Consider the following 26,886-nt stretch of genomic DNA (forward strand, 5'->3'; position numbering starts at 1 on the left):
ATAAAAACCAGAAAGGACATATTAAATACATAACAAAAAATGTTAAAGGTAATGTCTGTAGCAATTCCAGGCTGACAAATATACCCTGTGTAAGTTTTTTTTATCAAAAACATTTTTATTTCAGTTTAAAAATGTTGTCTTGAATCTGCATTCTTACGTCACAATTCCATACATCTTTTATAGAATTGTGACGTACGAGTAACATGACGGATGACGTATTTTATTAATCTCATTCAAATATAATTTAAATTATCATCCATTCAATTCTACTTACTTCATTCTTTAATAATTACGTGCATTTAATTTATAATAGTTTCATTACTTATAAGGAAGGACTTCAGGTAAGAGGGAACAAATTGACTAAGTACAATTTTACGAAATTCTGTCAATTGATTTTTAAAACTAAAGATGAGTTCTATAGAGCTATTATTAGGGGCATATTTACTTTAACTATTTTTAACTAATTTTTGATATATTTTAAAAATCGATATAGTTTGTCCTTCTTTTCTCTTTATAGATTTTTAGTTGTTGTTCAACTTACATTCATTTTTTTCATCATGGGTGGAAAATTTTCTTGCCCAGCAGTGGGTATGATTAAATTGAAAATTCTAGCAAAAGTAACGTCATAGACCATGAGTGGTTATGTATTTTGTCAAAATCTGCCTGTCTTGCCCAGAAGTCGGTACAATACATCAGATCGAAAATTCTAGTAAGACCGATTACATGATGGTCTAACCTTGTATAGTTCGATTTGGTATTTTTTGTGTTATCCAATTTTTTAGTGGGGTGTACAAGCAAATATGCTACATTATCTTATATTGTTTACGATTTCAATGTCATATTAATGACGTCATACCCCGTATTAAATCAAAGGAAAAATCCTATATATAATAAAATAAAATCTGTACGTCGCCAAATATTTGTGGCTTATAGACTCCGAAACGGGCAGGTGTACGCATATAGATTATAAAATAATAGTTTTAGACCCTCTCAAGTTGTATTGCTTGGACCGATTTTTTACCCAGAAATATTTTGCTAAGATCCAGAGAATTTGAAAAAAATGTCTTAAAGCCCAAATAAATCCAACTTTGAACAAATCAATTCCAAAAAAAATTAACAATGATAAAAGTTTGTCATATGTGTTTGCTAACTTTTGTTATAACTACAGGTTTGCTCAATTCTGCCGTTATACTCCACCTTCGAGGGTTTAAAGGTCAAAAAAGCAGTGTCATTTTTAATGACAAGATCAAGTTAATGATGAATACATCAAGTCAGACTTTAACTTTGATCTCACAAGGATGCTTATTGCATGTATATACCCTTATCCATTGCTAATCATCTACCTTCAACAAATTTATGGAGAAATACACGGGTAAACCTATCCCTTCCCGAGGAACCATCATTAAATTAATGGAGGATGTTGTTAATGATGTCATTTATAGAAATACCCTCATTGTAAATTGTGAAGTTGAGATAATTTTCAGCATGTTTAGAGTCATCCACACCAAATTACGATCAAAGTTATCAGAAAAAGTTTAAAATTTTTACTCATTTCGAAATTGTTTAAATCTAACCATAAAATATGAATCTATTTTAGCTGAAAATATCAAGAATTATGATACTCAACTCATTAAATGGCAAAAACAACTGCTTAAATGTTCACAACAACGGGGGTAGTAGCTTTGGATGGTTCGTAACTAGTTTGTCTGAAACTAGTTTCTTCACTTAAAGACTTGGGTACGATCATTAGGTATTCCAATATTACATAGTCAATAAATATTACTTTTTTATCACTTAAGGATTAGCTATGGTTGATAAGAAAGAAATGGTGTTCAGAAAACTCATAAAAGGCAAAAGCAACTGGTTAAATTGTCAAAACAACGGGGGGTAGTTGCATTGGGTGTTGCATTATAATGATCAATTTTGTGTATCCTTCATGATAATAGTATATTGTTATATAAGCATACATAACGGGGGAAAAAATATTTTTTTGATGCTCTTAATAAGGAGTAATATCGCCGGACATTACAACATAATTAGCTTTTGCTCTAAATCTTTACAATGGATTTAATTCTAACATTTTCTTTATTATTGTCTAATTTTATGATTTTGACATTTACTTTATTATTAATAATTATTTATATCTCATCGGTAGAGATATATCTATCCTGTGCACAAGCTCTCATTCATAATGGAGCAAATGTATCAACTCTTCAAACAACCTAAATGCTTAGATATTCTTCTGGACTCCTTTTCGCTGCTTTGATATGGCACAATGTCAGTCCAGGCCTCTATGATCAAATATATACCTTCAATGCTCTGTGAATTCCGTCTCTCAGATATCTTAGGACCGTATCCAGTGTGATTAAGTAAGAAACAGGATTCCCTTCATCCACGACAAGTTACTTAAAAGCACGAATGAGAAGCTTCAAGAGAAGAGAAAAAAATGTAACACTAATGATCGATGATATTTATTCAGCTCAAAGAGGAGAGTTTGTCAGAGGAAAATTTGTGGGAACTACAAATAATCAAACTTCTAAAAATGTACTCAGTCTCATTATCAAGTCAGTCTCGGGGAAATATATGGAAGCTGTAGCCCTCATTCCAGTGATAAACTTAACTGTGAAGTTACTATTTAATCAGTACAATTCTTTCATGAGGACTCTTTGGGAAATAGGTTTTACTGTTGTGGTATTGTCTGTTGACAATCACGCAGTAAATATAAAATTATACATCCGTAATCTGTGTGGAGGTAATCTTCAGACCTCAATTCCTCACTCTTATGATAGTTCAATGTTCATCTCCTCATCGATGCGATCCACAATTTTAAAAACATTTATTCAGATAATTGTTTTCAGAGTAGGGATAACTTGGTATCCCCAAATATTTACCATCCTGGATCTCCACCTCTGCGCATAATAGTATTTTATATAACCATAATTATTCTTAATACTCTAATGGAAAATTCAACGGAAAGGAAAATAAAACTTATAACTTATTTTTATAACTCACAATAACAGGAATGGCCTGTTCTTACCAAGAAATAGTTAGCATGGTACATGCATGCATCAATTGAAGATGTCTTCCTCTGAAATAATTGAATGATTCTAATCATTGGAAAAAAAAAATATATATATATAAGTATATTCTTCATTGTCTTATCAATCTGTGATGCCATATCAACAAAAATAATTTAGTGAATATATTTATTTTACTTTAATATTCAATGGTGCTACTTAAACGTAAATAGTTTCCTTATTTGCCACAATTCAACTCGTTCATCACGATCCATACAAAGCCGAAAAAAGAATAATTTCTAAAATCTTATCCTTGAAATGTGATATGCACATTGGGAACATTCTGGGGAAGTCTCCCCAATATATAACTTTCTTTAGAGGTTCTTCAACATCAGTAAGGAATATCATTAATATTGTCGGATATATCACAGCTATTATCCAAAAACTTACACTTCTCTCAATATATATATAACTATAATATGACCTTAAATCAAGTAAAATAATAAAAGTAAATACTCAACTACCGTTAGTTATCATAATACCTTCGACTAGAAATGAACTTCGTTCATAAATTAAAGAATCTTATTTGGAAGTGAGATACGTTCAGGTCTTTTAGCAGTGATCAGAGATTCCTTTTAAGTCGACAAATATGTTTACCAAAATGTAGCAATATTCTAGAATTTGGTTGAGGCATGGAAGTCTAAAACATGGAACGCCTATGCCTTTTTATTCATTCCGGCATAAGTCTGACGCATATAAAAAAGGAACAAAATTCAATTAAGAAAAAGAAGAGGTGGTAAAATTTTAACAACTATTATTTATTATTTTAAATAAATTAAGGAATTAGTGACAACTATCATAATATAACAAGACACAACATACATACATATATATTATTGGGAAGTAAGTTTAACAATTTCTTTATTCTGTATACAAGATTTTACATTGCCGTGCAACCTTTTCAAATTAATTTTATCATTTATTTTTTTTGACAAATTCTTGGGTCATAATATTGAAAACTTGGCAACAAATGCTAAAAAATAAATCTTAAAAAATATGACCATTAGAACAATTTTGATTAATTATAATTAGTTCGTAATCTATCATCTCACAACATACTTTTGTAAATACTTTTCTTAAATTGTTACATTGAAAAATATACGTAAAGTTGATAATATTGCAGAGAAAAACGCGTGCAAGGAGAAGGGTGAAAAAATACATATGGTATCATTGTTTAAAATACTGATGTGATTATCATCTGCCTGCTTTATTATTATTTTTGAGGGTATAACGAAAGTATTTATTAGCAAAATGTTTAATGAATATATACTACGTTGACATAGACGTTTTTTATCCGTTACAGTAGATTTTATAACGTCACACTCCATGAAATTGTAATTCATTATTAACCTTATTCTCAGAATAATAGCTAATGAAACGACAAAGTAGAGTATTTCGAAATATATTTGAAGTTCCAAGTTTAAAAAAGAAGGCTTTAATTAAATATAATCAACATAATAAAAAATAAACCATTAAACATTTAAGTTAAATAGACAAAGTTAAACAATTGGAATCATATAACTAATAACAAAAAATTATATATATAGAATATGGAAATTATAGATTGATCCAAATAATAGTTTCTTGTTCACCAGAATCCAGTTAAATATGTCATAACTTTAGGTTGCAAAACACAAGCGAGACGTGGAGTTTAATCAAAAATATAATCACCCCTCTTCTTCATGTGGAAGTTGCTATATACACAGGATAGATATATCTCTACTGATGATATCTAACTAATTATTAATAATAAAGTAAATGTCAAAATCATAAAATTAGACAATAAATATACTAATAAAAAAATTTTTAGAAATAAATCCATCTTAAAGATTTAGAGCAAAAGCTAATTATGGAGTAATGTCCGGCGATATTACTCCTTATTAAGAGCGTCAAAAAATATTTTCCCCGTTATTTATGCTTATATAACAACATACTATTATCATGAAGGATATACACAATTACTAATTATAATGCTACACCCAATGTAACTACCCCTGTTGTTGTGACCATTTAAGCAGTTGTTTTTGCCTTTTATGAGTTTTCTGAACACTATTTCTTGGAGCCTATCAACCATAGCTAAGCCTTAAGTGATAAAAAAACATTTTCAGAAATCCAGACAGAAGGAAACGTTATTTTAGGCATTTTATTCAGTTCTCTATCGACTTTCACCATCTAATATTATATTAATATTGAATAATAAAGGCGGGAATGATAACGTTCTTAATTAATAGAAGAAGATGTATATTATTTAATCAATGATGCCATAAGTATTTCTTCTCTTCTCCTCGCACGCTTTTCTATTCTTACCAAAATTATCATCCCCTTTATAAATTATTACATCTCAGCCTACGTCAGAACAAGGAATATTAAAAACAACTGGAGGTGCGTCTTAAAATCGTGCTAGCTTTTTTTGTACAAGAAGAGGCTGACACATTCTTCCTTTGTTTTATAAATTATAACGAAGGAGAACGTGGTTCACAAAAGTTAATTAATTTGTTTTGTTATTACTTAATTAATAATGGTGATAAGTGTTCTGCTCCTGGATGCAAGCAAGGCTATGACGGCATTTCAAAGGATCTGGATGTGAGCTTTCACAAATTAACCATGAAAGACTCCAAAATCCTAACCAAATGGCTTAGGGCCATATCAAGAGATACGGTTGATACGAGCCATCAACATTGCCACTTTTCTGGGCTTCACGGACGGTCAGACAGAGAAAGATACATTTGTGAAGAGCTTCTTAATTTTTAACTCGACAGAAATTATATCCAAGTTCTTATTCATAATAGAGCAAATGTATCATCTTTTCAAACAACCTAAAGGTAGAAGATATTCTCCTGGACTCCTTTCCGTTGCTTCGATATGGCACAATGTCAGTTCAGGCCTCTACGAGCAAATATATACATACAATGCTCCGTCACTTCCGTCTCTCAGATATCTTAGTACCGTATCCAGTGTGATTAATGTAGAAACAGGATTGATTACCTTCATCCACGATAAGTTACTTAAAATCACGAATTTGAAGAGCAGAGAAAAAAAATGTAAAAATAATCATCGACGAGATTAATTCTGGCCAAAGAGTAGAGTTTGTCAGAGGAAAATTTGTTGTTAATACTCTAATGGAAAATTATACGGAAAGGAAAATGAAACTTATAAAAACGGTTTTATCATTTACAATAACAGGAATGGCCTGTAGATAACAAGAAATATTTAGCATGGTACATGTATCGAATGAAGATATCTTTCTCTAAAATAACTAAATGATTCTAGTCATTGAAAAAAAATACATATATATATATGTACAAGTGAATTCTGCATTTTCTAATCAATCTGTGATGCCATATAAGCATAAAGAATTTAATGGATATACTTAGTTGTACTTTAGTGAAAAACTTTTTATTTAAGAAATATCCAAAGAATACTACTTAAATGTAAATTAAACTTGTTCAAGTCGATCCATACAAAGCCAAAGGAAGAATAGTTTCTAAAATCTTATCCCTGAAAGTAGATCAATGTGATATGCAAATTGAGAACATTTTGGCGAAATCTCCCCTCTATATAACTTTCTCTAGAGGTTCTTCAACACCAGCAAGGAATAGTATTTATATTGTAGGATGTATATCACAATCATCATTCAAAAACTTTTAATTCTACACGTCACACAAAATATAACTATGATATGACCTAACAGTAATTGAGTATTAACCCTGTGTGTTATCCAATACCCCATGAAATAATATCTTCAACTTGCAAATCTGGTCACTGTTTCTCTACTTATATTCTTAAAATAGTTGATAAATTTTCAACGTTGTGATGAAGAATTTTGCGTTGTATACTGAAGATAAAATATTTGCCATCATCAGTACAACAACAAAAACATTGCCTAACTTCATTCGACCTAACAGATGATTGTACTTCCAATATTATATTTTTATTATTATATACAGAATAAAAACTATTTCTTTAACTAATGTAAAAAACAATATGCTAAATGAATATCGAAGGTAATATAAATTAACCTTTAATTTGTCTGGGTATAAAATGAAATTATTAAGTTAAAAGGATATATATAATTATAAGTTGAGAAATTGATTCATTTAAGATCATGAGACATAATTACGGGTAGGATATATTTATACGATAAATGTTCATTAATCATACTAGTCATTTCTCATTTTTGTAGTTACAGGAAAAGTGGGAGTCGGCCTCATTGTGTGAGGGCGATATTTTCCTTTCCAGTAGTTTTAGTATTCCTTCGTACGATCAATAGTAAGAAAAATGACCGAGTGACGTCATATGAAATGGGACATCTTGCGAAAAAGTGTTAAAACGCTGCACTATTGACAATGGTCCATTGTATCTCCTCAGGCTGACGGTCGCGTTTCGCAACTTGGTTTAACCTTTGGCCCACTCTTTCCCTCGAGTCCTTGATCGAGTAGTACGCAGTGGATAGGAGAAGAAAAAAGAAGAAAAGGAAGGAAAAGAAAAGAAGAGACTTTGAATAAGTGCAAAGGAAAAGAATGTGAAAAGAATAATAAATAAATAAATATTTGGTGGATATTTTCGAGAAAAGCGATATTAATCGTGGTCATAATCTGAGTGGCGGGAATGTCTCAGCTATGGGAGGGTCTCCTAAGTTGGGCGGACGCAACATTGGAGCGTGCGGAAGGTGGTTCGTGTGATGGCGAAGATGAGTCCATGACGACAACAACAGAAGAGGAGGATGGGCCCAGACGATCTTTGGAAGAACGACTCCTTCGACTTCATGTCCGGGAGTCCCTGAAAGAGGATCGTGTCTGTTCGCATGTGAATCCGTGCCGGAATCTTCTGGATAACTTGCTGCGTTCCGACCCGAGTTTATCTCGTCTCCTCCTTACCCTCGGACCTGATGGACTCATTTGCCTCAAGACGTTTATGAAAGGGGAGGAAACTCTTCTTCTCGGGGGACTCACTCCAGATGATCCTTTATTAAACTATTTCGAAAGTCAGGAATTGCCTCCTATTCTGTTGGATTTATTGGAACCTAAACTCTGGATGGAGGGCTGTGTTTTGGCGGAAGTGCGTCGTTGCTCCTCCTTCAAAACGCTTCTACTCAGACCCAGTACCCAAAGTATTATCTGTGATAGCAATCTCATTTCCTGTGGCTGGTCCCCAGAGGAAAAATTATCCCTCGAAGGAGAACTGGCCCTTCTTCTTTCAGGTCCACTTTGTTTAGATCCTAATCCCGTGGTTTCACTTGTCGCCAGAAAATCCCTACTCTCAAGGCAAAAGCTCAATACCGTCCCTTTAAGTCGAATTCACCGAAAAAGGCGGTGGCGGAAGGAATCTCCGGCATCGCCCTTTCCACATCATTCGCTCTTAGACTTTATTAATTCTCAACGAAGTGCTAAAGGAGGTCTTTCTCCAGAAGAGACGCTGGCAAAGCATCAGGCTTCTTTGAGAGCATCTATTCGTAATGGGTCTCTCTTTAGCCATCTTACTCAATCACAGACACCCCCTACATCCACGGATGTGAGTAAAAGAGCAAGGACAATTCAAAAACGTGCAGAAATCAATGACATGACGCCTCATGTTGTTGAAGAGTATATTCTGGAGACAGCAGAGATAAGTATGGCAAGGGTTTACCATACAAGATTAACAATATATCAACGACTAGCCAACGATGAGTACCTTGGAGAACTTTATGTTGAAAGAGATTATAGAGAAAATGAAAATAAGGGGTCCACCTGTCGTTTCGTTTTAGGAACACAGCCTCATGCCCTACGATATATTAATCAATTTACAGAGATATTTACTGAAGAAGGGAGAAAATCCGTCAAGATAACACATCGTGTTCCCAATCAACCTCCTAGAGTCACTTACACTCCTGGAATGAGAGAACGACTTAACGAAAGGGACAAAATCCTTGTGAAAAGTAGTAACAATACAGTCTTCAATGCCACTCAAAAGCAGACTGTCCAACAACAGCAGCAACCTCAAACAAGAATCATACAGTTCAATAATTCCTCCTCAGTTACGAATTCTGATCAGCAAAATAATCATAACAGCAACATCGTTGCTTCCATTCTTCAGACACAATTGCAGCGGACGACGACTACTACCGGTATTGTAATTAAAAATAAAATTCCTATTCAACCCGTTGATATCATTCCAGTCTTTCCTGACGAGAATAACACTACTGTTCAAGCTTCATTAGCGACTCAACAACAACAACAGAAGGATATGGAGATATCCGCAATCAAGCAAGCTCTCATGAAAGAATCTGCTCAATTTGAGGCCAATAAATCTTCGAAGACATTTGCTAAGTTACCTACAAGGCCAGTTCCTCAAGCATCTTTAGCTAATTCAAACGCCATCAAAGTGCAACCTTCGAATCCTAAATTAGTGTCGAAACAACTCTCCCTTCATAAAATCCTGAATGCTCAAGCCGTTCAACAACAACAAATACAAATCTCCACCAATGCAGTTAAGGTGTCACCTATATCAGCTGATTTATCCCGCCCCGTTATTAGTGGATCCTTGACTCAAGGCTCTTTACCTAGTTATTCTCCGGCGCAGCAAAATTCAAAGTTGATGGTTACTCCCTCTCAAACAAAGATTAGGGGAATTAAGACACTTAGTCATGATGCTCCTGGACTACAGGCTTTATTAGCCAATACTCCTAGTGCTGATAGTCCTGCTCCTTCTGGAGCTGTTTCAGTTGGAAGTACTTTACTAGAAAGACTTGTTAGTGGACAGGCCATAGTTACTACTTCTGCCGCAGTGTCAACAACGCCTTCTCCACTTACTGCTGCTAGTACAGACTCAACTAATGATATTACTCTTGCCGCTCTCTTGGCAAAACCTGCAGCTACCGGAGGTGTAACTACTTCACAGACTACGATTTATTCAACAAAAATGTCTCCATTACTCCAACAACTCCAGCAGCCTGCTCAACCTGTTAGGACTTCAGTTCGACATAGTCCTCTTCTATCACCACGCTTAATTTCATCTTCTTCTAGACCTCAACAACAACAATTATCGACTTCTCAGACACCTATTGTAGGGCATTCCAAACCTTTAAGCACTGTTCCTACTTCATCTATGATCACTTTACCTGTTCAAGGGGCTGTTAATGGTTTTATTGACGGCGGTTCTGTTCAGGCGCAACAAACAACGCAACAGACAACCAATGTTGTCAGCTTACAGAACCTTCTTCAAAGTGGAGTTGTTAACAATTCTAGTGGTATCGCTACATCCTCATCTGCGAGTATCCCTGTACAATTATCAATACAAGGTCTTCCTTCGCCAGTTACATTATCAGTTAATCTTTCGGAAGGAGCGAACAATACAGATAGTGTATCTTCTAGTCCTAATGTGTTTGTTACTCACTCGGCTGGAAATGTGATTGCTCAGGGTCAACAAAAAGTAAACTTGCCTAAAATCGTATCAAGTGGTAATCAAACAGTACTTTTTCAAAGTCCTGGAAACATAATTCAATTGCCTCAACAAACTTCATCCCTGCCAAATATAAAACCTGTTGTGACGTCCCAAATTAAGACTGTAACGAGTGGAAGCCCTTTGCTTCAAGTTAGACCCGGACAACCCGTTTTTTTACAAGTACCTAACAGTCAAAATAAAAATACGGGGCAAATTCAAATCGTTCGAACACAATCCATTGTTAGACCATCAACAGGGGGGATTCAATCTTCAGGCCAGTCCCAGCAAGTAGTTATCAATTCCCTCAAGAGCCCTGTTGTCAATGACATATCACCTCAGCAAGCTGGACTTTTATCATCTTCCTCCTCTATTCCTGCCTCTCCACAACAATTAAATGAATCTAATTTAGTCGCTATACAGGTTCAACAACAGCAAACACAGCAAGTGCAACAACAACAACTCTCTTCTAAAGCCTCACAAGAACATCAACAACTCATCCTGGCAGCAGCTCCACAAAAACAAGGCATTTCCCAGATTAAAGTGCGTCAGCAACGTAAACAGACTTTAAAGTAGAAAATTTATAAGTACCACAAGAAATAAAAAACATATTTAACTAATTTATATTTATTCTTCTATTTATTTATTTATTTTTTCCCTAATATCTTATTTTACAAAAATTAAGAACATATTTATTTTTATTATTTTAAAATCTACCAAAAAAGTTGCACGCCTTACCCCACCACCACCAACAACACCCCTGGGTTATTATTGTAACAACAAACCCAATTACGAATATTTCTGATTAATTTTATACGTATATATATATATGTATAAATAATATGCTAAATTGCATAGCACCATCTCATTAAATATCATTGTCATCACATACAACCATCATAAGAAAATAATCATGAAATGATGTATCGACCCTTTTTCGAATACATACGCGTGTTTTCTTAAATAATATCAAACTGAATGATTTATATATATTATATAGAATGTGATTTGTGATTTTATGGAGAACTTAGCCCCCCTCATACATATATAATGGCAATAACTGATAAATACTTATTATAATTAATATAGGTATCAGAAGGGGACCAACAGCTATTCTGATAATAAGCTGAATATCTATTATTATTATTATAGTAAATCACTCATTTATCCTGCTTGTTTTATTGACGTATATCCTACCTTGTCAGATGCATATATTAATATCTCTAATTCAGTGACTGTTTCTTTTTTTTTTGTTTTTTTCAATCAAATAATGAAAGGGGAAGATAAAAGTGACATGAATTCATATTTTTTGTACATGAATAAACTTGTTCAACAATTTAATTATAATTATAATACTATTCATATATTGGGGAAAGGATCTCTGTATCCCCCTCTCTTCTATCAGATCTTGTATCAAATGTGTTTATTTAATAGTTCATGTTGTAGCTTACAATTAATTGTGTGAGTATTTAAAGGGGCGTCGAATCATATAAAAAGCATTTAGGTGTGTAATAATGATATTTATTGTTTTGCTGTTTAGACGTTTAAGTCGTAGTGTATTATACAATATCTTTGTCATTCGAAACACTTTACGATTTAGTAACTAATATTTAAACTTTCTTTCTCTCTGTCTCTATAATATTTCTCTCATCATTCATTCATTCTTTCTGAAGAAAATTGTGATTGGTATGTAAATTTTTTTGTTGTTACACACTACAGTCCTATCGAATGTTCTTGTTGTTTTTGTTTTTTCTAAAGAAAAATTGAAAATGTAAATTATTACTTAGCTCTTACTTTTAACAATTAACATATGTGTATAAAAAAAATTCTTAGAGTTATTACTAATAAATTCATTATACTTGAGCTTCGTTCTTTAATTACATTATTTTTCTGTCAACTATAACTATAAACAGTGATGAGAACAATGTTACTAGAACAAAGTTAGGCCAATGAGTTCTACCAAGGACTCTTACAGGAGTCCTTGGTTCTACTAATATCTGGAGTGAACCAAGGGTCATTTAACCTCGTGTAGAGGATGTATATTTTTAATGGTTAAAAATCAAATGGCAAAACTTAATTGACTTTGTACAATATTACTCCTTTTTTATTTCAACAGCATCGGAAAATCTATCGGAAGTCACGTGCTACAATTAGTATGTCTTCCACCAAGACAACATTTTTGAACTGAAATAAAAATGTTTTTGATTAAAAAAACTTACGTAGAGTATATTTATTTTTCAACCTGGAATTGCTCCAGACTTTACATTTAACATTTTTACACAAAACAATAACAAAAAAATAATACCAAAAGTAAAGTTTAGATCGAATATTTTATCCGTTAAAGTTAGGAGTCATTTTTTTGGCAAAGGATGTACAATATATAACTTAAATCTTTATTAAGAAAGAAAGAGAGGATCGAAGGGAGAAAGAATGATTACTTGATTAATAATATTAATATTATAATAAACAGCATTGAGTGCATGCCATTTTTATTTTTTCACTGAATATTATGAATTAATTTTGCCTTATAGCATATTTACTATGTATATTTGAAGCTTCTAGGATGTTATGCCCCGGACAGTTTCGCCCTCATCCATAAATGTATCTTCCACATATAATTTAAGATTTAAAATGAGTCTTTCCCCCCGGCCCCACCCGCAATTAAAGTTATTTGTAATGTATTTTTGCATACATTTGTGTAAAATGAGAGCATTTAATTGAATTTTAATATATTTTAAAATAGAACATATCAAACATCAGTGTTGCACCTTTTTATAAAGAGTTCGAACCAACTTCTTTAAAAACCGTTATACTTCTGATGAGAGAAAAGAAGAAGAAACTCTATAAACAAATAGTTTAATAAATTATCATGACTCATGAGATGGGAAGTCTTAACTTATCATATCGCGCAGAAGCTCCCTGATGTGAGGCTTTTCGGGAGGACCCCTACCAATAAGAAGCACACAAGATCTGGTACTAGGAATCGCATCATGACCTTCTTAGTGAACCAAAAAATTGCAATCAGCGATCAGATCAATGACTTGGACTGGTCTACAGGGCCTCTATAACCTATAACAGATCCGGTTGTACATTTTTTACGTGTTAAAGTTGAAGAAGGGCTTTTTGAGGCAATTAAGAAGCACTAATCCAGTAAGTCCTTTGGGCCTCTTCTTGTCGCTGAAGCAGGCTGTGCCTCTTTTAGGACGGGAAGATATCCGTGGAAGCCAAGGTGTCACATGAACGACAGGTGGCTTGCGTAGGATCCCGAGGACGTGTTCTCATATACAAAACTATGTAACTGGCATCTGTGCACGTCCTGTTCGTCTTTATCCAGGAGGGGGCGAGGGGCGTGTCAAGCCACACATAAACCTCGGTTTGATGAGTCTCTCAACTCCTATATCTGCGGCTTGAATAAAGGTCCCAAGAAGAGTGCTCATCTTAACGTGGGCTCCCTGAGACAACGCATTCAATCTTCCTCTCCCCTTTCTTCACCTATTTCCGACAATCAATATAGTTTCAAAATTGGTTCAGAACTAATTCATTTCCATAAAATGCGTCATGTAGGAATTAAATCCAAACACATCTTTTCATTCCATCCAAACACATCTTTTCATTCCATCCTTAGATCTTGAAATGTAATAGCATCGTTTACATTGGACTCCAATTAGGAAAATGTATTGATTTTTATTTACTTTTTTCTACTCGAATACAGTTTTGTTTATTAATAAAATGATTAATTTTTAAATGCTTGTTTTTATCAGTTTGTACAATCCAGTTATAAAATTGTTTAAATTGAACTCGACTTATGATCTGGAAAAAAAAAAAAAATGATTGATGACTTAGTCAGAGGTGTTGAGTTGGATTCGAATATTTTTGATTAAGGATGCTTAACTCCACCTAGTCGGAGTAATTAAATTATCAATAGCTGGAGACACTGAGCTTCAAATTGTTGCTGTAAGAGCCTTAATGAACAAGATGGATACTTCTGTTAAAATCGTAATAAAACTTGTTTTCATTTTCATTGCTGTACAATTGCAAAAGTAATACGTATGTAGGTGTAGTTATTATCTTTTCATTTATCAACTATTATTAAAGTTTCTTCGTTTTCCTCATCATCTTCAGACGAATTTTTGGAGCATTTTGACCTGCTTATTGTATAACTGACGTTTACGTCTTATTGTATAAGATTTTTTTGAAATTTGCAATCAAAACATTGTTTTTCTTTCCTTATATATTTTCAGATGTAATGGATTCAGCTATTTGGGGATCCTCTTCCACTGTCTAGCCAATTATTTAATTCGTATAGTATAACTATAACTGTGCAAAGTACTTTAATTTAAGGTAGTCGATTATTTGCTTCAGAGCTCACAAATTCAATATTTGCTATGTATTGTTACTGACTATAAGTTAGACTTATGTTGTACAGGGACCACCCTTAAGTGAAGTACTTTAAAAACACATTGTTAATGGATGACCGAAAAATATGGTTAGTTCATGTTTACAAGTGGAGTAGGAGATATGATATACCTTATAATAAAAAAAAAAAAAAAAAAAAAAAAGAAAAAAAAAGAGGCGGTCTAAAGCTTGTGGATGGCTGCAACCACATCTATAGATTAGCTAATAAAACATCTCACAAGACTTATTGGAAATGCAAGCGAGATGGTTGTAGAGGTCGATTTCACATTATTATGGAAAATGAAACTCCCATTATAGTAAAGAGGCATGGCGAATTTATAGAATAATTATTATAGAATATTATGTATATTGTTTATTCTATTATTTGGATTCAACGCAACAATAATATGCCCAATCTTGTTAATAGGAATAAAAGACTCAGGATACAAGTAAAATTAAAGTCGTCCCTGTAGGAGCAGCAATCAATCAAAACATTGATGTAATAGCAATAACTATCCTGAGGGAGATCGGTATACTGAAAGAGGGTTTCCATGATCTTTCGATCCGTTACTGATAGATCATTTTCAAAGATTATGCAAAAAAAAAAACAAACATAAAATATGCGATTTTATATTAATATAATATTCTAACGAGGTATTATTCGTCCCTCTACAAAATCTTAGTCTTAGTTGTGAATGAAATTAATAATTCTGGTTAATATCGTAATAACCCTTTCGTTCCTCTCCGTGACAAGTTTATGGAGTTTTTCCCAAGCACGACCATATATTAATATATGAAATCCCTTGCAGTATACTCAAAAACGTATCTGTTACGTTATTCAATGGCCACTGTAAGCTTATGAATACGGTCAACCCTCATCTTAATATGTCTAGAGATATTATGACTAGAACAGCTGAAAAAAAGTACCTTGATTTAGCTGCAAAATATTAGAAATTGAATAGTTTATATTTGTTACCAGGAATAAGTTAAAGGGATTCTGATGATGATTGTTGAAAGTCTCATCTTATTTAATTTAAACATTTGAAACCAAAAAGTTATTAACAAACAATAAAGTATTACAAATACTCACAGTATATGTTAAAAAGTGTAACAAGTCTTGAGTAAAATACTAAGAACAAGTAAAATTAACGTCCTCCATTTAGCAAAACTTAATATGTCTCTGTTAATTCAAAATTATCAAGATTATATATACCTTGAAAATTATTAATTTGTGTTCCTTCTTCCCCTTTTCCCCCAGCTTAAGTACACCGGTAAAAAACGGGTACGAATTCATAATAATAAGAAACAACAATTATTTCTTATTAATTACTCAAATGCCATAATTTCATAATTAATTAATAATATATGTATGAGGACGAAACTTCATAGGGCAGAACTTCCCACGGCGAAACTGGACAGGGCGTAACTTCCGGTCACGGTTTTTGAAGGGTTGATTCTTAGATATTCATCATTAGAAGTATTTTGAATATTTTATTTTAAATTATGAAATGTACACATCACAAATTTTTAGGGATGACATAAAACTCAAATATTAATAATCTAAAAGAACGAGCTATGATTCATACATAGTTGATTATGACTCATAATTTATGAGTATGACTAAAGGACTCAAAGGAAGGAGTGGACGATCAGTGGTAGAAGAGCATGTTTTTTTCTTCTCTTTGCTGATTGGCTTATAGTTGTCAGCTGCCATCAGGGCAATTTTAAAGGTTTTGAATCCAATTTATGTACTACTTTGTGGGCTAAATTTAATTATTTTTGTTTTAATTAGACAATACTTATTAATTACAATATATTGTTCATAATGGTAACGTGTAGTGCAGTGTGTTGTAATAATAGATCAACTTTGACTAAAAAGTTTCCTGGCTTATCGCCCCAGAAAATGTTTAATTTTCCAAAAGACATCAATCGTGGGAAGTTGCGGATTACTGCCAAGGACTCCTAATGAGGAGGTCAGTCGCTAACATTTATTTTTTCAAAAGCGCGTCCAACAGAGGGATAAGAATTTAATCCAAACAAGTTGATATCATCTAAGTTTGAACTTTACTTAGAAAGAATAGCATAATTTTCATTTATTAAATCATTGTGATTGTGTTTAAAATTGGTTACTGTGTATTGCCACATATATTTGTTATTTAAAAAAGCTCATTCAATCGTTAACTTCACTACAGCGTCATATTCATATTATGATTGATGAAGGTATGTTTATTCTTTGAATATTAATGTATACATTCATTACGTCCACGATAAATTGGAACTATCTTAAAATTCAACCTGCTTGATAAAAATGGAATTTGGATTGTATTGGTTAATATGAAAAAGTTAGACATGATATTAAACAATAAATTTAATCAACATGTCCTCCCTCAGCAGCCACCATCTTCTCCATCCTGTCCCTAAAGGATTTGCATGCCCTGATGACTTCCGCGGCATCGACAGCATTCCACTCCCTCGTAATGGAGCCCTTCAGGGCCACGATGCTCTTGTGGCTGACCTTGCACACCTCCCTCTCCAACTTCCCCTACCAGTAGTAATCACACGGATTGAGGTCGGGTGAGTTGGAGGGCCAGGTGTTGTGATCCCAGAAAGTGAGGTCGTGGGAGTTGAAGAGGTTAGTTGTCCTCATGGCGATGTGTGCGGGCGCTGAGTCTTGTTGGAATATGAACTCCCTCCCAGCGGCCGTATCCTTCATCCGGGGGATGACGAACTCCTCCATGACTTTTCAGTACCTTATCGCGTTAACCCTTTCCTTGGGATTGAAGAAGAAAGGAGGCATCACCTCACCAGTGCTGCAGATGACAACCAGGGTCATCACGGAGGCCGGAACTTTGTGGTGAAGACCGCAGGGACCTCTTCTCTCTCCTTGGCAAGCCACCTGTCATTTTGGACGTTGTAGCTTCTGTCGACAGTCCAGTTCTTCTCGTCGAAGAAGAAGATGATTCTTCCTCCATGGCTCTTCAGGTCATTGAGGATACCCTTACCGTTGGTGAGCCTGGTGGCCTTCATGGATGCCGTGAGGATGTGTTGTTTGGCCATTCGATACGACCTGTACCGAGGTCCTCATTCACAGCCTTGGAGACCAGCTGCTTGCTCATTCCACGGTTCTTGGCCAACCTGGACAAGGAAGTCCCCGGCGAAGCCTTGATGGACTTCCGGAGGCCTTGAAGGAAGCGGGGAGTGCGGATTCGGTCACTTCTCATGTTGTGTGTCTTGCGACAGACCTTCCCCTCAACCTCCCAGGCATTGAAGACCCGGTACACCGTATCCGTCTTCGTGGATAGCAGAGGGCTTGTGTCCCGCGCGAGCCAATTCGAGGATATCTTTCTTATTATTATTTACTTTCTAGTGTATACTAGTCAAAGAGTTGAATATAACGGAGGAAAGATTTATGGTCTCGAAAATGGACAAATAACAAAAACTGTATTAGTCATTATGATCAAAAGTATTACATCGCCTTTTGAAAACATTATCGCTTTACTTCCTGTTAATAAAATTTCTCAAGAATTTCAATGGAATATTTTAAGAAATGCCATCAAAGGATTAACGAAGGTAGGATTTGATATAGTCAGTAAATCTTTTGACAATAATCCTACAAATGTAATTCACGTATTTATGTAATTTTTGATATGGTACATAATTGGAATAATATTCGAAATAATTTTGAAAGAAAAACAATTTTCATTTGCTCGCCGTTTGAAGAAGGAGAATCAACATTCAAGCCATCCTACAATCATATTTAAAAACTTTTTGATTTAGAACAGAAGAAAAGCCTAAAGTTCGCTCACAAATTAACTAAAAAAGCTGTACATCCAAATAATATGGAAAAAATGAATGTTAAATTATGTGATGCAATTTATCATGAAAGCACTATTATTGCCTTAAAGATGGTTCTTAAAAACTGGAATGTGGATGATACCATCAAATTTTGTTCCATAATTCACAAATTAATAAATATTACAAATGTGGAAACAAAATACGCTTGGAATAAAAATCGTGATCCAACAAAATCCCTATTTATAATATTAATGATGAACAAATTGATTTTTTAAAAAATTTTCTATATGAAAATTTAAGAAATCTTCATGTTTTGTTTTGCCCTTGAACATAGTGCTTTGGCACTCGCTGAATTAACAATATACTTCATGGAGAAAAAAAAATTGAATATTTTATGACTGGAAACGTTCAGTTGGATCCATAAGAAGCACGTTTTGGGCAATATAGAAGACTTTTGACAGAAATATTATTAATATTAATTCGCGATTCTTTATACAATATTTTTTCCAATATTTTTTAGATACTTTAGATTTTAACGGCAAAAATTTGATATTTTTTGTCTGTGGATATATTTCATACTCTATTAAGACAAAATACGAATAAATTAAATGGAATCACCAATAGATTACATGGAATCAAATATTTTGAGAATAAAGAAGACTCTGAATATAGTTTCAAGAGGAGGGCTCACTAGTCCTACCAACCTCATTTATACACTTGGTTTTTTTATATATAGTGCGGTCAATTTAATTGTGGATAATAATATTTCTGAGAAATTCTTAATCAATTCGAGAAATCCACGAGCTGTTTTTTCTAAGTTCATTCTTGAAAAGATTAAGGAGACCAATGACTTAGAAAATCTGTTGTATATAAAATGTAATTATTCGATTGAAGAAATATGTGCGACAATGTCATACAAATTTTTTAATTGTTTCATGAAAAAATTTTCTTCCGATCATAATATTCACTTAAGAAATAATAAAAGAATTATTCACGATAACCCATCTACAACAAAAACTTTGAAATTATCTTCTTCATCAAAATGAAGGAAATATTTTAATGGCCTCCATAATATTAACTCATTGTATAATTATATTTTCTGATATTGTTTTTAAATAATATTAAATATCAATAGGTTCTTTTATATTAAAAGTACAATTTCAAGGAGTGTGACGTTTTCAAATCTACTGTAACAGATAAAAAACGTCTATGTCAATTATACGTAGTATATCTTTATTCAACATTTTGCTAATAAATACTTTAGAATAGAAAAGCGTGGGAGGAGAAGAGAAGAAATACTTATGGCATCATTGATTAAATAATATACATCTTCTTCTATCAATCAAGAACGTTATCATTCCCGCCTTTATTATTCAATATTAATATAATATTAGATGCTGATAGTCGATAGAGAACTGAATAAAATGCCTAAAATAACGTCGCCTTCTGTCTGGATTTATGAAAATGGAGGCCCAGGAATTTGGAAAATACTTACCGGATGGGAAACAGATGGCTTGCCAGATTTATCGATATAAATGTGCCTTTAGTCCCCTATCTAGAATAACACGCCACTCAATATCCTCATCTCATAACAAGAGTATGGATATTCATCTATAAAATCAAGTTAACGATGAATACATCAAGTCAGACTTTAACTTTGATCTCACAAAGATGCTTATTGCATGTAATATAACCTTATCCATTGCTAATCATCCTACGTTCAAAAAAATTATTGAGAAATACACTGGTAAATTCTTCCCTTCCCGAGGAATCATCATTAAATTAATCGAGAATGTTAGTAATGATGTCATTTATAGAAATACCCCCATTCTATATTGAGAAGTTAAGATCATTTTCATTATGTTTAGAGTCATCCACACCAAATTACGAAATGGAAATCTGAATTTTGTACCATCTAACAGTAAGTATTCATTTTTTTAAATATCTAATCATAAAATATTTTATTAAAATATCTATTTTAGCTAAAAATATCAAGAATTATGACACACATCTCATTAAATGGCAAAAGCAAGTGCTTAAATGGTCACAACAACGGGAGTAGTTGCTTTGGATGGTTCGCAACTAGTTTGTCTGTCATTATTTTCTTCTCTTAAAGACTTGTGTATGATCATTTGATTTTCCAATATTACATAGTCAATAAATATTACTTTTTTATCACTCAAGGCTTAGCTATGGTTGATAGGCTCCAAGAAATGGTGTTCAGAAAACTCATAAAAGGCAAATACAACTGCTTAAATGGTCACAAAAATGGGTGTAGCATTATAATTAGCAATTGTGTATATCCTTCATGATAATAGTATGTTGTTATATAAGCATAAATAACGGGGGAAAAATCTTTTTTGATGCTATTAATAAGGAGTAATATTACCGGACATTACTCCATAATTAGCTTTTGCTCTAAATCTTTAAGATGGATTTATTTCTATCATTTTTTTTATTAATATATTTAGTAATATGAGTTATTACTAATAACTGTAAGGGTGATAATCCAATGATCCAATGGGTCCAATGATTTTGTCGCTGTATCTGTGGACGCAAGACGTGAGAAAGGAATATCTTTTCAGCTCAGGTAAGGAGTTTATATTATTACAATTTGACGTATAAATTTTGAATATTTCTAATTTTTCAGAAGTTTAAAAGATGAGACCATTCCATCACAATGGCCTAATCTTTCTACCTACCTATCATCACCACCATCCACCCCTAGACCAACGAGAGCCTCAACTATCAGCCGAAGACTCCAGTTACAAAACAAACGGTTCAAAGCATTAGATAATTACATGTTTTTGCAAGAGACAGTCCACTCTGCAAAAAATCTCTACATGGAGATCTCTTCTCAAACATTGCCTTGAGGATTTATTTTACCGCAAGTTCCAAATGTTGCTCTGTTCAAAATCATCCATTCAGATGACAAAGGATTTGATATTTCTGCCAGCTTCGAAGTGGAAGATGACTTATCATTCAAAATATATCATAATCATACTCAACTCAAAACAGCTGTGTATCCCACTGTCTAAGATTTCCTGAATCAACACTGTAACGAAAGCCATCAACGTCACAGCTCTTTTTGGATCCAATGAGCTTCAGACAAACACGGATACATATGATGATGATATTTGTAACCAACTCCTTCAATTCATTAAGTCTGCATACATTAATCATCTAAAATATTCGAAACTATCATTTCTTTTTCAACAAAGGATCCTCATCTTCAAGTCTCCCAGGCGCAGAAGATACTCTCTTTCACTCCTCTCTATTGCCCTAATGTAGCAGAATGTCAGTCCAGCTCTTTACGAGGAAAATTTTGACTCCCAACATTATTTCAATTCCATGGGCAAGATATCTTAAGTCAATATCCAGTGCTTTGACAATTGAAACGGGGTTTCCCAGCTCTACTCTCAAGTATCTGAAAGCAAGGATCAAAAGCTTGGAAAGTCGTTCGAGAAACACGTAACCCTCGTCATTGATGAAATTTATTCGGCCCAAAGGATTGAATTTGGAAGGGGAAATCTTTTTAGACAGGAAAACAACCTCGCAACTAAAACAGTCCTCACTTTCATGATTAAGTATGCGGGAGGAAAGTATATGGACGTTGTCGCTCTCGTACCGGTGACAAACTTTACTGCTGAATTTCTGTATCACCAATATAACTATATCAAGAAGTCTTTGTGGGAAATTGGGTTCACAGTTATTGCATTGTCTGTCGATAATCATACTGTCAATAGGAAATTTTACACACAGTATCTATGTGATAACGTTCTCCAAACATCAATCTGTCATTCCCAAGACGTCATGAAGACAGATACAGTGCATAATTTAAAAAATGTAAACAACTACTTTCAATGAAATGACTATTTTGTTGTTCCCAATATTTACCTTTTTGGATTTTCTTTTCTACGTCCAAACTTTGAAAAGGCTGAAATACAAAGGTTCATTGAAATTGTAAATCGAGGAAGTCTTTCGACCCCCTCGGACATGCTATTCCTCTCATGCTTTTATACATATTCGCTCTTCAATTTTATTTCTAAACATGAGGCCTCAAATCCAACAGCATAATTCGTTTCTACGTTGATCAGGAGAATGCTTAATAGTTCAGAGACAGCTATTGAGGTCGAAGTGTGAAGAAGGATATGAGTGGATTAATATATTTTTTTAAAAGTTGTTTAATTCTCTATAATGTAATGTGCAAAAATACTGCTGCAAGTATTGTAAAAAAAAACTTAAGGAAGACCCACCAAAACACAAAGAAAAGTAGTTAAACTGTAGTCGTCTTCTAGTTGAAAAAACATTTATATTATTTTAGTTTAATTGTATCATGCCTTTATTTAATATTTATATAAGATAATTACAATTTTGAACTGTCCAATGGCGTCTCATAACCTAGTGTCTCTTTATAAAAATATTTATTAATTTTTGTTTAGCTTATCATCTCCTAATTTGTCATTTTTATTTAAAAAATTATATACTAATAGGTTATAAAATTTCAGTATATAGGCTACACGTGTTTACTTCTTCTTGGACGGGCACGTTTTTTCTTTCACTTCCATGTGTTTTCTAGTCTTCCTTGGACCAACCAACACTGCAGACATGGACTGCTGTCGAGTGTTCGTAGTTCGTCCAATGCAATAAATATATCCTTCCCTTTTACTTTTGAAGGTAAAAAAACGATCACAATTTTGGTCAAAATACGGGTTTCTCGAAATAATGACAAACAATTTGTAAATCTGCAATAATATGAAAAGTTGTGCCCTGTCTTAAAGTTTTTAAAAATTACAAATATCTTAAAACCAATAATTTTATACATGTTACAAAAATCCAGGTAAAAAACCTTTCATTCTCTTTCCAGCGTGATTGTCTATACTGATAATTTGAAAAAAGAAAAAGATTTATTTTTTTCTCTGGTCTTCTCTCACGTCGTTATCTTTAGTGTATCTTTACTCCCAAAAAGATACAGAAAAAGGCCCAAAATCCTCTGGTAGTTAGCCAAATAAGTCGGTCGTACCAACCGAGTTATTTATATCATATATATACTCGCAGACTGTCACTGCCATATTATTTCTTCACCATTTTTAAAATAAATTACATATTATTAAAATCTTCATAGAAATAATAAAATGGCCAATATATAATAAAATAAACGACGAGGAATCAACAAGAAATTGTATTCCTGTTCTTTTGGAAACGGAGCATAAGTAAAGAATAAATTATTACTTCGTGTATTTATGAAAAAGAATAAATTATGAAATATCCATGACGTATCAAGGGAGAAGAGGGAATCGACAGCTGACAACAAAATACATGGGGTATGGCGAGATAACGCCATGCTCTGTTGTACACATACTACATATTATGAATGAAAGAAAATAATCTTTTGTACTACTTCCAGTGGTCTTAGTTTAGTGCGGTTTAATGATTTCCCCTTCCATTCTAGTTTTGTTCTAGGTTGTTCCATCTTTCTCTCTTGTATGTTCAATACAATAGTAATGTAACTCTTTGTTCATCATTGATTCGGGAATTATTTCTTTTTGTGGAACTCTCCAGTTCCAAAGAACTATTTATATGTAATATCAGAATAGAATATGCTTTGAAGACCAAAATATCGAGAAAAGTGTGGTGTATTACAATTAACTTAATTAAAATAATATTACTATTAAGATTCGTCACCTAGATGAGGTGGCAGTGAGGAGTAAAGGAGACACTAGACAAGGAATAAAGATAAAAGGTGACTATTTCTCTTGAGCTCTAAGACACTTTTTTATCACATACGTGTACATACTAAAAAAGGTAAATCAATAAAAGATAGATTAGTAAAAGTATTGCATTTATACATCAGGTAAACACGGGTTTAAATTTATCAGTCATTTAATTAAAATAAACGGCATCAGCCCCCAATCAACGATACCGTCAAGGGCGAAGCTGATTCACATGGCGAGTTAGTTTGCCGTCCCCTACTTTGACAAACCAGACAGTTTTTTCTAGCTGTCGAACCAGTCGACCAGGGATCCATTTAGGGAGGCACTTTCCAAAACATTTAGCCCATACATCCATATGTGGTAACCATTTATTTAACATTATCTGTTTAGATGCCATTTCCTTTGTTTCGGGTAACAGCCTATCCAGACGGGTACGCATGGGTCGAGCCAATAATAGCTCGGCCGGAGATTTTCCATTAGTCTATGGCGTCGATCTCTAACCAAACAACAAATCGTCAAGAGATAACGTAGGGTTTTTTTCTCAGAAGGTTTTCGATAACTCCAACGGCTCTTTCAGCTTACCCATTGGACTGAGGGAGATATGGCAGAGACAATGAGAGAGTCAACCCCCATTCAGGCAATTTTGACCTGAATGCCGCGTTCATAAATTGTGGACTGTTGTCAGAGTGTATGACTCTAGAGAAACCAAAACGTGTGAAGCAATTGAATAGGTGTCTCAGCATCGCTAATGTGGACGTATCTTCCATATAGTCTGCTTCCATCCCTTTGCATCCTGCATCCATTATAACCAAAATGAACCGACCTTTAAATTGAGCGTAATCGAGATGTACTCTTTGCTAGTCAGAGGCCGAAGGGAACAGAGTAAACTCGGACTGAGGATTTGAGCTGAGCTCTTAGCACACTTTGCATGCTTGGAGAACGTCCTCAATATCTTGGTCCATTCCTGGCCACCACATAGCATTGCGTGCTACAGTTTTAATTTTCACCACTGCACGGTGATTCAGGTGGAGCTCGTCCAGATACATTCTATGGAGTGACATTGGGACCACGAGTCTTATGCCCCTGAACAATAGACCGTTTTTTGGGAATAAACAATCCTTTTTACGAACATAAGCCATCTCAGTCACTGCAGACCAATTTCTAGTTTTTGCTAGCTTAATCGGTCTCAACAGCTCCTGATCCCCTTCAAGACCCGCCAGTATTGTCGCCTCTGGAGAACTCACCATCGATAGGGTTCTCGCCATCAGTACATCAGTATGGTGTTTCACTTGTATAGGATCATCAATAGGGAGACGTGACAACACATCTGCTTGTGAATTATCCACCCCCCTCACATAATGTAATAATGTAGTCAAATGACGATAGGGTCATCACATAACCCAACAGCCTCGCCGACACGACGCTAGGAAGTTCCTTCCTAGGATCCAGTATGAATTTTAACGGTTTGTGGTCCGTTCTAATTGTGAATTTTCGTCCTAGGAGATACTGTTCAAACTTCTTGAGACCATATATAATGCCAGTCGCTTCTTCATCAATTTGTGAATAGTTCACTTCAGCTGAAGTAAGTTTCCTCGACGCAAAGGCCACTGGGCACTCCATTTCATCTTCCTTCTGCGAGAGGACGGCTACCAGACCAACAGGGAAGCATCCGTCGACAAGACCAACGGTTGAGACGGATCATAGCGCATATGAATTGGTGCATTAGAGACTGCATTTTTAATATGATTAAAACTGACCTCTATCTCCTTCGTCCACTCAAAGGTTTCACCTTTCCTCGACAATTCATGAAGTGGAGCCGCCTCAGTAGAAAGGTTGGGAACGAAATGAGTGTAGTATTGAACCATACCCAGTAAGTATTTGACTTCCATACATGATGACGGTACAGGGAAGTTCAAGACGGGGCGAATAAGTTCCAGATCTTGTGACCTGCCTTGCTTTGACACCATAAAACCCAAATATGTCAGTTCGTTTTTCAGTATGCAGTATTCAGTGTGCTTTCAGACGAGCACCAGCCTTTCAATCCGACGATACACTTCCTCCAACGTCTTAAAGCGTTCATCTCTTGACTTTGAAAAGATGAGGACGTCATCAATGTAGAACTTCACCCCTGGGATTCCCTCTAAAAGCTTCTCTTGCGCAGCCTGCACAATAGTAGGAGCCGACGCGAGTCCATATGGCAGGATATTGTATCTGAAGAGCCCTAAAGGGGTTTTAATAACGCAACATCTGTTTGACTCATCGTCCAATGCGTATTGCTCATAGAAGTGGGCGAAGTCCAACTTCGAAAAATAGCTAGATACGGCGATATCCATAAATAACTCATAAGGGTGAGGGATAGGGTATAAATGCTTATCCACGATGGGAGAGATCGTGTATGTGAAGTCAGCACAAATCTGCACTTTTCCATTAGACTTTAACACAGCAACTATAGGAGACGCCCACTGAGAAGACTCCACTCTACTAGTGTC

General features: G+C 34.3%; 2 protein-coding genes and 2 long non-coding RNA genes across 6 annotated transcripts in view; 3 read left to right on the top strand and 1 right to left on the bottom strand.

Annotated features, from left to right (window-relative positions):
* Positions 1–26,886, bottom strand: part of LOC121131300 (two pore potassium channel protein sup-9-like) — a 194,708-nt gene that overhangs the window by 64,908 nt on the left and 102,914 nt on the right. The gene's annotated exons all lie outside the window — the stretch shown is intronic.
* LOC139907387 (uncharacterized) lies at positions 144–4,584 on the top strand. The gene is made up of 3 exons (XR_011783951.1): positions 144–1,533; positions 1,598–1,737; positions 1,800–4,584. It is a non-coding gene; the product is annotated as an uncharacterized lncRNA (long non-coding RNA).
* LOC121127735 (uncharacterized) lies at positions 5,266–14,238 on the top strand. The gene is made up of 2 exons (XM_040723215.2): positions 5,266–9,180; positions 9,232–14,238. Exons 1-2 carry the CDS (start codon positions 7,686–7,688, stop codon positions 11,067–11,069), a joined length of 3,333 nt encoding a protein of 1,110 aa, XP_040579149.1. The 5' UTR covers positions 5,266–7,685; the 3' UTR covers positions 11,070–14,238.
* LOC139907411 (uncharacterized) lies at positions 16,270–25,275 on the top strand. The gene is made up of 5 exons (XR_011784005.1): positions 16,270–17,108; positions 18,256–20,604; positions 20,666–20,805; positions 20,868–21,273; positions 21,334–25,275. It is a non-coding gene; the product is annotated as an uncharacterized lncRNA (long non-coding RNA).

Source organism: Lepeophtheirus salmonis, chromosome W (genome assembly GCF_016086655.4).
Source record: "Lepeophtheirus salmonis chromosome W, UVic_Lsal_1.4, whole genome shotgun sequence".
NCBI lineage: Eukaryota > Metazoa > Arthropoda > Copepoda > Siphonostomatoida > Caligidae > Lepeophtheirus > Lepeophtheirus salmonis.

Bases quoted from the DNA above. Each gene is read 5' to 3' on its own strand.
- LOC121127735 (XM_040723215.2), top strand. From the start codon at position 7,686: ATGTCTCAGCTATGGGAGGGTCTCCTAAGTTGGGCGGACGCAACATTG. The intron at 9,181-9,231 runs GTATTGTAATTA...ATATCATTCCAG, and splicing joins GCGGACGACGACTACTACCG to TCTTTCCTGACGAGAATAAC.